Below are 16,117 nucleotides of genomic sequence, written 5' to 3'. Positions count from 1 at the left end.
CATAAGCGTAAACTTCGTAAGAATAATTTTGCGCTTGGATTCGGGCTAAACTTAACAAGCATTGGCATAGCCAATAGGTCTCGCCTTTGGGACCTTATAAGTATTTATTTATGCAGCACATATCCTTGGTGCAACAACATCAACTGTTGCATGGCTAAATACTTATAATGTCCCAAAGGCGAGACCTATTGGCTATGCCAATGCTTGTTTTTCCTGACTGCAGTGACAGCTGGCACATTGATGTGCTCACTTCTCACTAGTGGAGAAGTAATGGCATGACGTCATGGAAGGTGAGCGTTGTAGGGGGAAGGGAAATCCTTTAAAGAGTCATTTCTCTCTGGATTTCCCTTCTTTTTTTGAAACTCAGGGGCAGCAACACCAGGGCTTTGAGTGCAAGCTTTTCCAATATTATATACAAGCCATAGTTGCTGCTTATTTATCTTATGCAACTAACAAACATTAACAAAGCCAATAGTCCCGACTTGTAGGTATGATGTTACCTGCTGTGTCATATCTGGATGCAATGACAGAAACAGCAAAATACAAGTCTAGCGGCACACTATGCAACGCACTGACTTTTAAGCCATGCCCTTAATTACATTGATCACAGCCTTTAAAGCGACCCCCCTTAAAGCCCTGGTGTGCATGGTAACTCTGTCACCACAATTAATAACAAAAAAGCCATTAATCAAAACGACGTGGGATGCGCTTGAAAACTAATCACTACCTGAAGCCTCTCCGACACCCAAGCCTTCCTTCCACGACGTACCAGCCATCTGAAAATTTCAATGGGAGAAACGCTCTAAATTGAAGGCAGTTTAAAAATGTCTAACGAGACGATTGTGGGAATAGATGTCTGTAAGTGACATTTCCTAACCCAGAAGGTTCTGCTTAGGCAGAGCAGCAGCCCCTGTGTTTGCATAGGGCAGCCTGTCTTGCAGCCAATGAGGGGCGACGCTGGGGCTGCTGCGAGGCAATGCCACCTGAGGCTTGGTCACGACCACCAGGCAAAACTCAACAAGTGGTGAGGGCACAGGCTCTGCCCGGGGACACTCTACGTGTCTGTCCTACCCCCAAGCTCGCAGCCGTGACTCGGGGCACACTCTCACCCACCTTCCCAGAGAGCGCCTTACCTCACCTCCGCGCACAGACGCCTCCCGGAAGGAATCGAGCGCTGCTCACAAAAGGGTCCAGGGGTGTGAAGCGGAGCCTCGGCGCCTGCTGTGGAGCACAGGAGCCCCCTCCCTCCCGTGGACTCTGTGCTCCTCTTCAGGCTCGGGACCCCGCCTGCAGGAGGAAGTTCGGCGCGGACAGCTCAGGAGCCGGGCCCTGTCTCCCCCCTCGCCCCCTCCAGTGGTGCCCCCCCACGGTGGCTTCCCAGGCGCCGGCCTCCGCAGGCTACAGTGGTTCGCTGGCTGCTCTGTGGGCAGCGCCTGCTGCATTACATCAGGGGACGCTCATGTGGCAGCAGACTGATCTTGCTGTTGTTGGAGCTGATCTTTCGCTGGCAGAAAACAGTGCATATCAACGGAGGCTTCCAGAAAAAAGCTTCCTCTTTGCCTGGCGATGCCCCCTTGCCTCCGGTGACGTAGGCGGCACTTGGCCAATCCTAGCGGGACTCCTCCGGACACGGTGGCCATGACAATATACAAGGAAATGTTGTCAGGGTGCCGTAAAGCATGTCACCCAGTCCTCGGGAGGCGGGATCGAGAGTGGACAAAACAACAAAACACACGGAAGTTCCAATGGCAGGCCTCCATTTCGCAAGGCCTGCCAATGGAAAAAGGGGGCGTGGCTTCACGCATTACTGAAATCCCCTGTTCACAATATCTCTTTGCCTGCAGCAGGGCATGCGCTGCAACGCAGGCCTCGACCTAAAAAGGGTTAATATGCGTGTTTGCTTTACTAGAGATAGTAAGGCAAGACCTGTTACAAGCTATGTATTTAGGATGGTTGTTGGCCTGTTTCAGTCTGAAACACACGCGGTTAACATAGCCCATTTCACTCTTAAACGCTGTGTCTGCTCCAAGTAATCAGGGAAAATAATCTTTAAGTGAATATTTTCAAACTATTATCCTAGTGCCAAAAACAGCATAGCATATGACTTTGTCCAGTATGGACGATGTCTTCAGAATTCTTTTTTAAAAAGGACGTCACTAATTAAAACTTAATCTCCAGGCTGTTTGAAAAACAAGAAGCCTTGTGCTACCTTTCATATTTGGAACGTTCTATAGAGCAGCAATGCTATAAAGTAATACAAACTTATAAAACGGATTTTTAAAAATATGAAATCCTTCACCAATGTTCGGCAAACCATGATTTTAACTATTTGTGATTTACAGGAGGCTATTTGAAAGTATATTGCCAAACGCTGACATACTTATCGGCAAAATGTGATTCGTGCATTGCATGGCACTAGGGCGAGAACTATTACTTTCTCATAAACATATACAAAAGCCCAATGACAGGAGGATAAAAATGTTAGGACACCACAACACAGAGTGGGTTAAGGAGACAGGTAGAGGGACAAGGAGACAAGCATTGATATTGTGACAGTATATACCGTCCTGTTTCACATAAGCAGACCTCAGGCAACACCCCTGCAAGCATAATATTCAGGCGTCAATAACTATGCGCACATCCATGAGAATCCATAACATCACAAGGGCACGCCAATGGCATTAGTATGCTAGCTGGAAAAAATAATACATGCGCATACATATAAATTAACAAACAATTTTCCATTTCTACCATCGCATGTCAACCTTTATCAAGTTAGAACAGCAGCTTGAGTTAAGGCTAAAGTTCCAAGGGCTAAGGGCGCAAGGCAATCGAAGCACCTCAACTCGCTAATAGTAAGCACAACTTTTATGTTAACATGTTGGTCAACACTTGCCTCCCAGTTTCAACATTAGCTTTCGTATGGAAGATCTACACACACGTGGAGAATGTGAATGTGTTCCACACATACGTGACAGTTACTATGCATTCCATGAATATTTCTTCAAAAGTTGAGAAAAATGTATTCTCTTAATTCTTCTTAACGATCCCACTCTGGTAGAAGGAATGGGACCTCCGACCCCTCCCTGCGTCCTGATGCTTTCTTCATCTTTCCTGGAAATGACTCAGACCCCATTTGCCTCATCCTCCCCATACGTCCGCACACATGGCGAGCTGAAGCTTGCACTCACCCTGATGCAGGTCCCGTTGGTCGTACCAAGGTTCGTCCTCCCTCATGTCAAACTCCACCTCCATCACGGTACCGGTAAGCACGCCTGCCATCTTGCGAGGTAGCCCAGGCTCACTGACAGCGGGACACACAAGCAGCACTCTCTAACCCTGGCCAGCTCCCTAGTCAGCCAATCCCAAGCTTCTGCCTCGCCCAGCGCCGCTCCAAGCCGGCCGAGCCCGTCCGGAGATACCCGAGCGCCGCTCCTCGCGCTACGTGGCAGTTACTACAGGAGGATTCAAACCACAACTGAGCAAGCCGCCCATATCATGCACGTGCAAAGCTTCCGTCGTCCTGTGTAAACACTAGGCCGCATAATATGGATAGCAGCCATATTAGGTGTAGTTAATGAGTGATTTAAAGGTGAGCCGAAGATTCGAAAACTGCTGGGAGCAAATCACGAGCTGCCAGAAAAGGCAGGAGAATACCGTCCACAATGTGCAGAGATGATAGGCATACAAACGCCTACCAAAAATTCTAATACCGGCGAACGCACAAGAAGTTTGACAAGGTGTGTTTTTTATGTTGCAATTTTTATATAGCGCGCACTGCACCCGAAGGTATTCGAGCGCTTTAAATTAGCAGTATTTGCATCACACATGGACTGTAAACTATGGAAAGATTAAGTGATTTGCCCAGGATCACAGGATGTTAAACTGACGCCGAGATTAGAACCCGGTTTCTCAGTTCCAAAGACGGCCACTCTGGTTGTAACGTCACATCCTCTCCCATATGTATTATTTTATATTGTGTGTGTAAATATATATATATATTACATACATACATGATCCGGTGGAAATTCCATATTGACATTACTAAATCTGTAGGTGTTACTCAGACCATTCTCAAAACTGATCATGTAATCCATGTCGTCAGCCTAGCTGGTGAAATTGGCCAGTCTGTGTTTTGGCAAGCTCTCCATCCAACATGGCCGCTACCATAACTCAAGTCCTCCGATTACTTCCAACTGCGTTCACTCTGGCAGTTTCATAGCAACAGATCACGCCCACTACCGGGTTCGACCGGCACCTGTCAGGTGTCAACAGGATGCAGCGAATGGGAGGCTGGAGATGCCGAGAGTGAGACCCTCGATTGCACAAGTACCGCTGCTTATGAATGTTCTCTGCTGCTGCGCGCCTTTTGTTCGTGCTGTGCTTCACTCACTTCTGCTCACCTGTTATGTAAACGCTGTTTGTATGTAGCACGTCTTATATCATTTCCAACGCCCCGCTCTGGCACTGTTTTGCTGCATACTGTAACTGTTGGTTATCAGCGCCCTCCTTTGCTCAGGTGCTCATCCTGAAAAATAATTTGACTGAGCAGTTAAGCTCTTGCCTGTTTGATGAATAATTAGGACATTCATTACAATGTGAACATAATTAGGATAATAGTTTAATTTACTTTGCTTCCTGTGGTATGAAGACGTTCTTTTTGGTAATGAGTCACGTGGGTTTGCTGTCGAATTGTTTAACTTATTATCTTGCCCAGGAACGGGTGAATGTGAATGATGAGAAAGGAAGGTGGTAGGAGAGAAGAGTGATGAGTACATGATAAGTGATGGGGAGGGTCCAGAGGAGGAGGGAGAAAAGACTGGAGGTGAGGGGCATTACTAAAGGAAGACGGGAGAGGCGAGCGATGGGCAGCAAGAGTGATGGAGAAAGCGAGTGTGATGGGGATAGGAGACTAGTGAGAGAGGAAGAGACCGGGATAGAGGTAGGAACATGCCAGCAACAAGGGGAGCTAGACAGTTCAGTTTTGAGGCACTCAAATGTGCTATACATTTCCCCAGGGATTACTCTTAAACTACACTCTGCTCAAGAAACTGACAGCCACATTTTGGTCGAGAAACTAGCCACAAAATGAGAATCCCAGGTATCAACCTTGGAAACTGTCCTCTTCATACAGAGAGCAGGTGTGGGTGGAACAGGCCCACATTTGATTTTTGGTCAGTTCTGCGTAGGTTGCCACATTTTTTTCTCTTCCAATTGTTATTACACTCTCTTGGGGTACATGTAAAGCAGTAGGCACTACCCACAACTTAAAAAAGTTACTTAGAGCCTTACTGTCCCTTTATAGCTCATTCCTTATAATCTGTCGCTTGGTGCTGAAACTGTCCAAAATGTTGACAACTACCAGTGAAGAACATGAAAAGGGCACAGGACTGCACAGACCGATTACACCCAACTGCTCACCCACACCAGACACACACCTACTTGTTCAGTAGAAATTCAAGTTTCCTTTACATACAGACATTTTTTTACTACATATGCAGCAGCAGTGAAGGTGAGTCTGACTGAAGAGGGTGAGGTGGACAAAGTAATTGGGCAGGTAGTGAGTGAGGTGGCAAGAGGGAAAGATAGAAGAGAGGGGAACAGCGGACAAGGAGGGCAGAGCGGACATTTCTGCTCCTCCCAACTGGCCCTGGCCACCCTCCCACAGATCCGCAAGACCACGGTTGGAGCAAGATCCTTCTTCTAACTAGCTGCAAAGACCTGTAACTCCCTGCCTCTGCACCTCAGGCAATCACCACTGTGCTGCAATTTTAGAAAGGACGGCAATACGTGGCTCTTTACTAAACCGCACATCTCCCTCCCACTCAGCACCCTGAGACCCTCACCAGTTTGTAGTCGCGCTTTATAAGAAAGTTGATTGATAATGAGGAGGAGAGTTACTTGGAGAGGGAAATGGTAAGTCAGAGGGATGGAAGAAAGTTAGGAATAGAGGGTGATGAGATGAAAAGAAGAAGTAGGGTAAGTCGGGAAAGACCGAGGGAATGAGGCAGGCAGCAAGGTGGCGAGAGAAGTGTGACATGGAGACATAAAGGTCAGGTGAAACGATAGAGGAGTTTGACACACATTAAGAGGTTGCTGAAAGAATGAAGGGTGCAGTGTGTGAAAAGGGAGGGGTTAAGGAGGATGAAGTGAAGATAGGAAGTTGAGGTAAAGCAATAAGAGGGGGAGGGGGAATGAGCAGAGGGTGAGGTGGGGAGGAGAGCAAGATAATATGGAGGCTGAAGCAGACAGAAAGGAGACCGAGATGTAGAAAGCAGAACGAATAAAGTGCTTAAGTACAAATTCCCAGAAATCCAGAGTAAAATTAGTAAAGTATCCAAAAGGCCCAGAGCCAGGACTCTGGTACCTGGGAGACACAAGACAATATTAGTCATCTTCATGGCCCACCAGTGCTTCTTCATGACCCTCCCAGATCCCGAATCCTGCAGCCGGGCCTCAGTGTCACACCTCTTAAACCTCTGTTTATCTTCCGAACAATTGAAATACCTGTCATAGACTTCAGTGAGATCACTGACTTGAAAATATTCCTTTTCCTCTAAAAATGTTTCATTTTCATTGATTTGGATAGGCCCACTCTGCAAAACCACTCAACAGTACCTTCCAAAGTAGTGTGATGAACTCTGTTATCACTTCATAGGTCACTTTGACCTAATAACGACTGCAAGGCTAATTCTATTTCAACTGTTGATTGCATCTGAAATGGGATTCCAAGTTGGACGTATTTGCGAATGCACATGCACTCATTGATATGTGTAAATAACATTCTGTGTGCAATTTGCCCACAAGTGTACTACAGATAATAGTTGGACAGGATTTTGTTATCAACTAATGTGACATTTCTATATGTATACTTTGGGACACATCTTGAACCAGTTTACTGTGGTTTAGCTCATTTGCTCTAGATGCTCGCTTTTCTCCTTATTACACTTGTAAGGACAATCCTATTCATAAAGCCTCAGTGTGCATGATATCTTCTTTAGGGCGTTCCTCCCATGCGCCACATGAACGAACGCTGGCCACTCCCAATGGGATCTCAAGCTTGACGTCTATGAGGAGCAAAAAGTAGGACATTTGAAGTCCTGTACCAGCTGGGTGAGGGACTCATTACAAACACTCTAAAAACGGGGCATTTCCAGAGAAAAAGGGGTGGTTGAACATCATTCTTCAACAGTAAAAGGTATGGCTATGTCTGTGACACAATGGCTGTCCCCTCTGTCGGGTTACTTGCTTCTAGCCCATAGGTACTGATCCAGCGCAACCCCTAATTCATAAGCCAGGGACCTTGACAACATGTCCCACATAAATCACATACCAACCAAGGGGGCCCATCACACATTACCCATAAATGATCCCTGAAGACAAGCGCTGGATTAGGGGGGGTTTAATTTTGTCAGTTTTTGTATATGTACAGTTCTATACTTCACATTAATAACACTTTTTTTTATATTCCTGACTATTCTTAATTTCAACTGTCTTCTTCTGGTCGATGGACTATTAGTTGGCGAGTTGATGGGGACTATGATTAACTAAACAGTTTAATACTTTATTTAAATAACCACAAAGTCATTTATCCGGTTAATAATTGTATCTTATTAAATTAAATGCTCATTTCAGATTATCAGTACACACACACACAAGACCACTTATAAGAGAACAATTTATCAAGCAATGTAATCAAAATTAATAATTTGCTTCAACATCAAAGCGTGCATAAGGGTAAGGGAAAGAAGGTACAGCAAAATTACTTTGCAGAAATATATTGCAGAATTAAAACATTTAAGGAGGGTGTTACCCATGAAAGAATCAGGAAACGACTTCCTTGGCCGAAGTTGTGGCAGGGGTCCCCAGAGATAGGCTCGGAGGACAAAGTTAACAGGACAGGTGCAGTTTAAGTCTTGCAAATAGCTGGCAAACAATAATCTCCCAATCTATTTACCTTTGATCTAGTTTTCCTCGGATGCAGTCTCCTCCCCAGCACTCCCGCAACATTCTTGTACTTAAGGTTCTCTCTGACTTGGTGCTGGTCCGCTTTTCCAAGATCTCTGGGTCTCGATATCTCTCTCTCTCGATGATCTGCCACCAAACCCACATTTTGGGATATCAATTATTCCCCAATTCCTAGCTCACTATCTTACAATGTTGCAGTGTCAGTGGCGGCCTGTGATTGGTTGACACAGGGCATGTTAGAGTCTCCTCATCAGGTTCTCATCGCAAATCCATCCCATACTGGTTTTAACAAAAGAAGTATTAAGGATAAATACATTCATATACTACTAATATCAATTGTTATACATTCTGCAACATTTTAATATTATGACATCCGCTTCACATTCAAATTGCACATAGCGATGGCAGTTCCCACAGTCGCTGTTGCATCTTGGCACATAAACAATAGGACACATGTCAACATGGCCTTCAAACAGATTACATTAGTTGATAGTTCATGAGCAGGCAGTGCTCTCCACGCATGCGTACTTCATACAGACCAAGACAACCACATGCCGGCTCTGACAAGAGGCCATTTTTATGCAAGCCCAATCTTGTACTAAAGTAAATGTACACAAAAGAATATTAATTCATGAAATAAAACCTATTATGTTAACCTCCCACCATACTATTACCCTGTATTAGTTGTTACCTAGCGAAAGCTATTATTGTAAAGCAGCTTTTCTAATATTCATGGACAACATGCAAAATGTGCAATGTACAACAAACATAAACATGCACTAGTACGATTTTCCACAGCATAAACAGTTAATACGTGCTCATGTCATCATGGTTTAATATATTAGGTAAAATGCGTTTGCCCCATGTTCGTGTTCAAGGTTGGGTAGTCCGTGCAGTTAATACATTATTATGGAGGTACTTCATTTCATGAGGGTGTAATTTTACAAACGTCACTCCATCAGTACTGACTTGTATGGTCCCAGCAATATTTGGGCACACCAGCAATAGCGGGGGCGGCCGGCGTAAACAAAGTGACGGTGGCCCATCATTCGTTTCATAATAGCCTGACCTGTCTGAAACTTTGAAGAGCAGATGGGGCTCCACAGGAAGTTCTATTTACATTTTCATAGATAAACACAGCTCCTCTGCAACTAATGTGCAAAGTGGGTGTGCAAACAGTAGATTACTCGGCACTCAGTTTGAATGATTCACACATCAATGTAATATAGTGAATTGTTACATTTTCCATTCAGAACTCTACTCTAATAAATAATGGCAGTAGGGGGCATTGCTGGCTAGGCCTCATGATGGCACAGTCGTTGGGAGAACCTGCTCAAGCCCTGATGGCTGAGTGATCACTTCAGTCCATGCTCTTTGAAAAGGACCTTGGAGTATCTATTATGACCGAGTCTGTCTCCAGCCACAGCAATAGATCGCCATGCGGCCCCCTCCCTTTCTCCAAGACCTGCAATATGAGCTATTAATGGAGACCTGAGATGCTAGTGGTCTCAATCTGTCAATGTTTCTGACCCAATTGGAGGATTGTATGGGGTTGACCCACGTTCTGGCTCAACAAAACTGCCACCAGGACCAAAGCCCCTGGGGCTTGAAGTTGAGTTGTGGGTGGGTGATCGAGCTGGAGTTGTTCTAATGGTGTTTCATCATGGGATGTGATCACCACAATATGTGGTGCTTCTTGGAGCCACCCTCCCAGGGTGATTGGCACATTAAATGGAGTAACAGTTCTCTGCTGGCACATTAAATGGAGTAACAGTTCTCTGCTGGCAACACGTCGTTGGGCACCCTGGATGATTATGACCGGACTGTGGTGCACCATGACTTTTGGCATATTGTGGGAATGGAGCAAACAATGTAGGCTATAGATCATGCAGTGCAGACATTGGAAATTCAAGAGGATGATGCGTAAACAAGGATAAAAGAAGGGTTCAAATTTCAACTGTGTGTGTTGAGTCTTTTGCACGACTTGAGAAGAGAATTTATAATCTGGGCAGATATAAAACTAAGGGAGAAGGAGGAATGAGATACTAGGTCGCCCTTCAAGTATTGACTGTGCAAAAAAGGGAATCCAAAGTATTGGGTTCCGAGACCTAGCTCATGTCATGGTAACTCCCCTGAGTGATCAGTGGTACCAGTTCAGAAAGAAACATTTCTTTCTAGTGTCCCCTCACTCACCGGGGTCGCCCCGCGGTGACCTGCTTCATCATTGGGGCCATCCCAGTTCTCTACGAAAAGGAGCGTGCTGCGACTCACGAACTACGCAGGAGCACTTTAAAGTGAGAGACTATGTGTGGTGCAAAAAAGAATTAGTGGAGTGGGTGTAGGTGGATTAAAAATACCGTGCTTAGTGGGCCTCAACAGATTTATTATGCTCCTAGGCAGGTATGTTAAAAGTGGGGTGGGTATCACTACTAACCAACCTATAATGAGGATTGGTTCAGTGAAAGGTCAACATGTTTCATGCTACCCCTAGCGTTTCTTCAGGACCATGCCGGGACCAGCCCTGCATTTGTCACTCCAAAGCACCTAATTAGGCAGTTATAATTAAAATAACAAATACACACTTAAGTAATAAAGCATGCTTTCGTGTTAGAATACATACGATTTTCTCTGATTTCAGATGCTGTAAATAGAAAGCATATCATTAGTAGCATTTGACACATCCCCAAACGGAAGGCTCACATAGTATACTCTCAAGGCGCACGCAACCTGGACTATGGTGGATGGTTGCACCATAATGGCGCGTGCAGGCTCTCATGTCAAATTTTAGACGATGACTGTGTTAACTGGTGGTGAATTCACACATAAAAACAAGACAGGACTTAATGTGACCAGGACAGTAGACACATATAACACATAATAGATGAAATGAGAAAAAACACAATAGATGGAATTAGGAAAAAACAGAGAGTGAGACTCTCGGTATTTACTTGTTGCTGTGCTCAATGGCACCTCATGGTCTCTCTAAGGATTCGATTTCACCGTGTGGACTCACTGCTGGTTGTTCGTTACGAGGTAAAAAAGAAGGAGAGAGATCGGTAAAAACATGCCCGCCAAATTGCTAGCAGCAAATGCACTGGCTTTCAGATCCCGTTTGTCTGAAAACTCGGGTTTCTATAAGTATTACTTACTTCCTTGCTGGTGAAACCGATCGGTAATACCTAGTGTCAGCTTCCCCGGGACAGCATCTTACTCGGGAGTCGCGCTGGTTCTGTTTAAGTGAAACCTGAGCTTCCGAGTACTCCCCCTAGCCACTAGACCGAGAGCGGGCAGCGGCCCTCTTGGGAGGATGTGATTCAATGGTACAATAAACAATAGTGACAGAGCATGGCGCTACTGCACAAAATGAGTTGCGCGAGCGTGACTGGAAATTTGAAAATGCTATATTATTGTCAAGTCAGAGCATGTATTTCGCAATGCAGGCATGGGTATTATATATTTGAAGTGAACAAAATAAAATAAAATACTCCAAATACGGTTTCTGCAAGGGATGAGGACATATGGCAGAGGTATCGCCAATAGTAGTAGTAGGGCCAATTGGGAGATTTGTACAGCATCACCCTATTCAAAAAGCGACAGCTATTGTTTAAAGTGACGAAGTGATACCACTTGATGTCACAAGAAGAATAAAAAATAAAAAATTAAAGTATGAAACTACACTGCTCACTAATGATTAAGCCTAATCAATACACAGTTCTATAGAAGTCAGAGTCTAAGAACGTTGAGAGTCCCAGTGGAGCTCGTGCCTGAAGGTCTGATCTACAAAATGGATTGGTGTGAAGGAGCTGTTTAGGTTGCCAAAGGGGGTTGATTACAGATTGATTAGAAAGACAACCATATTTCCTTTGTGATGCCAGAAAGCAGACACTTGCCACAACAGGACAATCAGGGCAGTGGTCAAAACCAAAGACTTAAGGAACCAGACTTGTGTAAGGTGATTAAAAAACTAGTGAGTAATGTGCGGCAGGCGATGTCAGGTTCCTGTTGTATTTCTTGACCTGAGCACATTGGCAAGGACGAAATCTCTAAAGGATATCAGAAATGTGATGCTGGGATAATAGTCTCCATGGGATTAACTGTAAGACTCCGGTTGAAGTAGGGTGACCAGTCATATTAATTGTTGCCGGTTTGTCTCACGTTTATGGCCTGTCCTTTGCCTGGACTCAGCTGGTGAGGGATACAAAATGCCGAACATTTTGCTGCTCACAGCTACATGCCTAACAGAACACCTGGAGCTACCTGGCCATGTCCACATCTCACTTTTTCACCTGTCTATGAGCTGTGAGAGAGGTGCCTGTCTGTGGGCAAAGAGTGTTGCTTGAGCACATGAGCGGACCAGCACAATGCAGCTTCTGGGACAAGTCACCTTTAGAGATTCTAATAGGGAATGTGGAGATCTGCAGTTATTCACCCCTGAATGTGTGAATCAAAATCATGCTGGGTGTATATGCTTGAAATATTCCCTTTGTGTTTATTTAATCGGTTAAGCTTTCTCCACGGGTCACCCAGTTGGTTAGATTGGGTGACAAAGGCATGACAAAGGTAGGTATGATGTTGCACAAGATCAAACAATTTCATGAAGGTTAAGACCTGATGGTAATACAGTATTGCTTGTTTCAAAGGCTATTACTTTACAAGTCATATGATATTTTAGTGAATAGACAAGGAGAGTATTAATTGTATACCCATACTGCCCTGAGATAATATCCAATGCAGCCTTTTTTACCATAAATTTACTAACATTGAATACTCTAGATTTTGGACACAATAGGGACGGAGAAATAAGTTTTGTGGTAGGAGGTCTCATTCTATAGGTATAACTGATGTGTGGTGCATTAAGATTTTAAGGTAACCCGTGAGTGATTGTGGTTGTAAATTCGAACCCAAAGTGGAAAATCTTGTTTCTTCTACTGCTTAGTAGTGTCCTGTTTCCTCTGGTTGTAGGACCACCTCTCTAGTATAAATACCACGTGATTTCTGGACTGTATCCATGGTGAATACTGCTGTGTCCCATTGATGGTTCAGGTCTGATCTATTTTGTAAACTTGACTCTTCAAAGGTGCTCTGTGGCTCATAATCCTCTCAGTTCTAAAAAATACGTTTTTTGATGTATCTGCACATGCAAGCGATCACCACACGCACAATGTGTCCTGCGAAGTGATCAGGGAAAGTTGTCCACTTTAGACTGGAGGTTTAAGGAAACACATTATCTTTCCTATTCAAAATAATCTGGAGTATCTCTGGCAGGCGTAAACTCTGAGCTGGGCTGTATTAAACCTTTTTTGACACTTCTTTCAATACATCTGCAGTTAGTTGAACACAAATGCTAATTTCATTAATGGCATACCAAGGTGAGGTGTGCTCCGGGAGAGAGGGTGGCAGCAGCTATGAAAGACTTGCATCTCTTCCGTCCTCTTTTCTCCCTTTGTTTCTACAAGCACGTCAGTGAATTTGACTGTGAGCAATTCTTCTTTGATGGGTTTCATTTAATTATATGATTTTTTTCTTATGCTTCTGACTTGGATACTTAGTTGGTGGTTGGGGCTGGGCTATACTGTATGACTTTGCACATTTAGTAATAGACAAGTTTAAATATAAATTATATCAGTAACTTTGTGTTAGAAATACTTTGCAGAAATACTTGAGCAAACAAGGTGTTCCTATCCCCTAGACAACCTCATTATTTGCAAGTAAAATATCCCAAGGCCAGTGTGTAAAAAGCACATTTTTACAATGTTCACCAAACAACAAACCGCATCTAAGTAAGATAAGTATTTACAAATGCAGTAGGTTTCGCCTTGCCCAGTCCTCTCCACAAAACCCGGACAATGAAAAAAACACGTGTCTTGTGCTTTCGAGAAATTAGCCTACTGTTTCCACATTCGTATTATGGAGCATAATATTGATACCTGTACAGTGGAACAACTAAAGCCTCTGCAGCAGCTGCAATTAATCACCATCTTCCCGATAGTTCACCCACATATGCCAATATATCTGGAGAAAATTCCCCTAGCCTCAATTCCATGGAATTTACAATACTGGATATCTATTTAGACTTACTTGGATCTCTAGTAACTATGAAATATAGCAAAGAGTCATTAGTTCTTTTTAATGGTACATAGAGTGATGGTTATAGTTTTGAAAACTACCTATCCAGTACTTCAGAAGTGCGTTTGGATGTGTCTAGCCATCTTACACGAAACTAGGTTAGATATTAAGAAACGCTTCAAGTAATGCATAGAGTTTTCTATTAAATTTTTTTTAAAAATTGGGAAAACAAGACTTTTAGTTTTGACCATATTTTGAAGTTTTAATTTGCATTATTAGTATCCTTAACTAGTTCCCCTATTTAGTCAGATGTGACCCAAAGACATTGTGCTCAAACGGTCCCTGTGGTTAATTACTCCAGAATTGAATTTAACAGCAAGGGAAACATTACTCAAAGGAAGGTGGCATCTGCGGCAGATAAAAACAATATTCAAGAGAAATGGGAAACAAAGGAAAAAATCTGTTGACTAAATGTATTCTTTACGAAGGATAGACCGAGATGGTCAAGTACTGTTAGAGGATTTTCCTTTAGAACCCAAACCATCTCCTCTGCTTTTCGATGCTTTATAAACAATCTTAGAGTGCGAGTATGATTTGTCTAGAGTAAGAGCAGAATTTCGGTTTAAGTTGACCCCAATCAATAATCCTAAGAATTTTTTTTTTCATAAAACATGTGTGATGTGATGTCTACGCAAACAATAGCTGCCAAGTTTGGCAGGTCCATGCATGATTTGCTGCTCCAAACTATATTTATCTTTAAATTCTGGGACTTCGAGTCGTGTTTTATAATGGCCTAGACAAGATAAAATTTGCATAATTCGAAGAAAAAAATAGATTACATCACACATGGGCCTCATAAACTTGGCAGGGATGTCACACTATTTGTATTAAATAATCTTTTAGAGAAAATAACTTCCATCTAACTGCTGGGTACAATTTATGTTCTGATGCATTTTATACATTAACACAGAATGATGAGCGGTCAATAGTGGTGCAAGTCAGTGCTAAAGGTATAACAGTTAGGGCCTGATTACGATGCGGTTCAGACCGCAACCGCCGGCTTGTCGTTTGCGTGCCAAACATCATCTACTCCTGCGGTCCAACCGACTTATTACGATGCGTGCGGTCGTAGGGACCAACTGGCACAATCCGACAGGATCATGGAGCCCGTCGGTCAGTCAGAAAGGCCTCATAGTCCCTTAAGGACGGCGTTTCAGGCTTTGGAGATTATGATGTCGGTTTCTGACATGGAAAGGCTGTCTGAAAGCAACATTGGGGGCCCCTGGCAGTGCCCCCTCCCCCGGCCTCCGCATCTGTGCTTGATGGGCATGTATGGTGCCCCCATGAACATCCCCGCACGGTGGAGGGATGTTCACAAACTCCCATTTCTCAATGGAAGCTTGTGCTGCAGGCATTTTCCGTGTGCGGTCACACCCAAATAATGAGGTTGGAACCGCCGACCTGAGGTCGGTCAGTTGCCAATCCGTAGCAATGTCAGTCGGAGGCAACTCCAACAGACATCGTAACCGGGCCCTTAATGTCCTTCAGTAGACAGAACTTTATTCTGTTATTAAGAGTAAAGAGTAATCTTGGTCTTGACTGTCTGGAACTCTGAATAGAAATAAAATATCTAACAAATCAGACCAATAACTTAGCTACACATGTTCTTTACTCTCGTGGTATCTAATAGGATTACTTATTAAAAATGTGTTCCTTAACAATGCGGATTGCAACTATTATCTGCTTCCATAAAACCTGGAAAATTGATAACTTCACAATAATTTTTTAATGGTATTAATACTTCTGCCAAACGTCTAGGTCATTCCAGTGGAAGCATAACAATACTTTTTTCTATATAGTATGATTGGAATTATGGCATTATTCCCCACTCCTGTAATGATGTGCAATATATTAGGATTTAATTTAATTTTAGAAGCTATATAGGCCCAGATCAGCTCCCTCTGACTTTTCAATGTTTATATTCCTCCCGGTTAAAAATATGATTCTGTTTTTGATTTCATAAGTAACATACATTTGAAGGAGCAGGTTCGGTGGGTAGTAATTGTAGGTGATTTTAATACAC

At 43.6% G+C, this 16,117-nt stretch overlaps 2 protein-coding genes across 5 annotated transcripts in view; one reads left to right on the top strand and one right to left on the bottom strand.

Annotated features, from left to right (window-relative positions):
- The window catches only part of CDR2 (cerebellar degeneration related protein 2), a 136,774-nt gene extending 133,213 nt beyond the window's left edge, over positions 1 to 3,561 (bottom strand). The window contains exon 1 of the mRNA XM_086940763.1: positions 3,192 to 3,561. Coding sequence (XP_086796889.1) covers positions 3,192 to 3,282 — 91 coding nt within the window. The 5' untranslated portion in view covers positions 3,283 to 3,561. The remainder of the gene's footprint in view (positions 1 to 3,191) is intronic.
- A 20-nt stretch (positions 3,562 to 3,581) lies between these two features.
- The window catches only part of LOC147684886 (solute carrier family 68 member 1-like), a 221,551-nt gene continuing 209,015 nt past the window's right edge, over positions 3,582 to 16,117 (top strand). Inside the window, exon 1 of one of the 4 annotated variants that reach the window (XM_086940761.1) lies at positions 3,582 to 3,740. The gene's annotated coding sequence lies outside the window, so the exon portion shown is untranslated. Of the gene's footprint in view, positions 3,741 to 4,236; positions 4,424 to 16,117 lie in introns of those variants that run through there. The other 3 variants (XM_086940759.1, XM_086940760.1, XM_086940762.1) reach the window with 3 other exon arrangements.

This window comes from Lissotriton vulgaris, chromosome 10 (assembly GCF_964263255.1).
Source record: "Lissotriton vulgaris chromosome 10, aLisVul1.2, whole genome shotgun sequence".
Taxonomy (NCBI): Eukaryota; Metazoa; Chordata; class Amphibia; order Caudata; family Salamandridae; genus Lissotriton; species Lissotriton vulgaris.
Note: the sequence above shows the minus strand (reverse complement) of the source record. Positions and strands in the feature narration are given on the sequence as shown.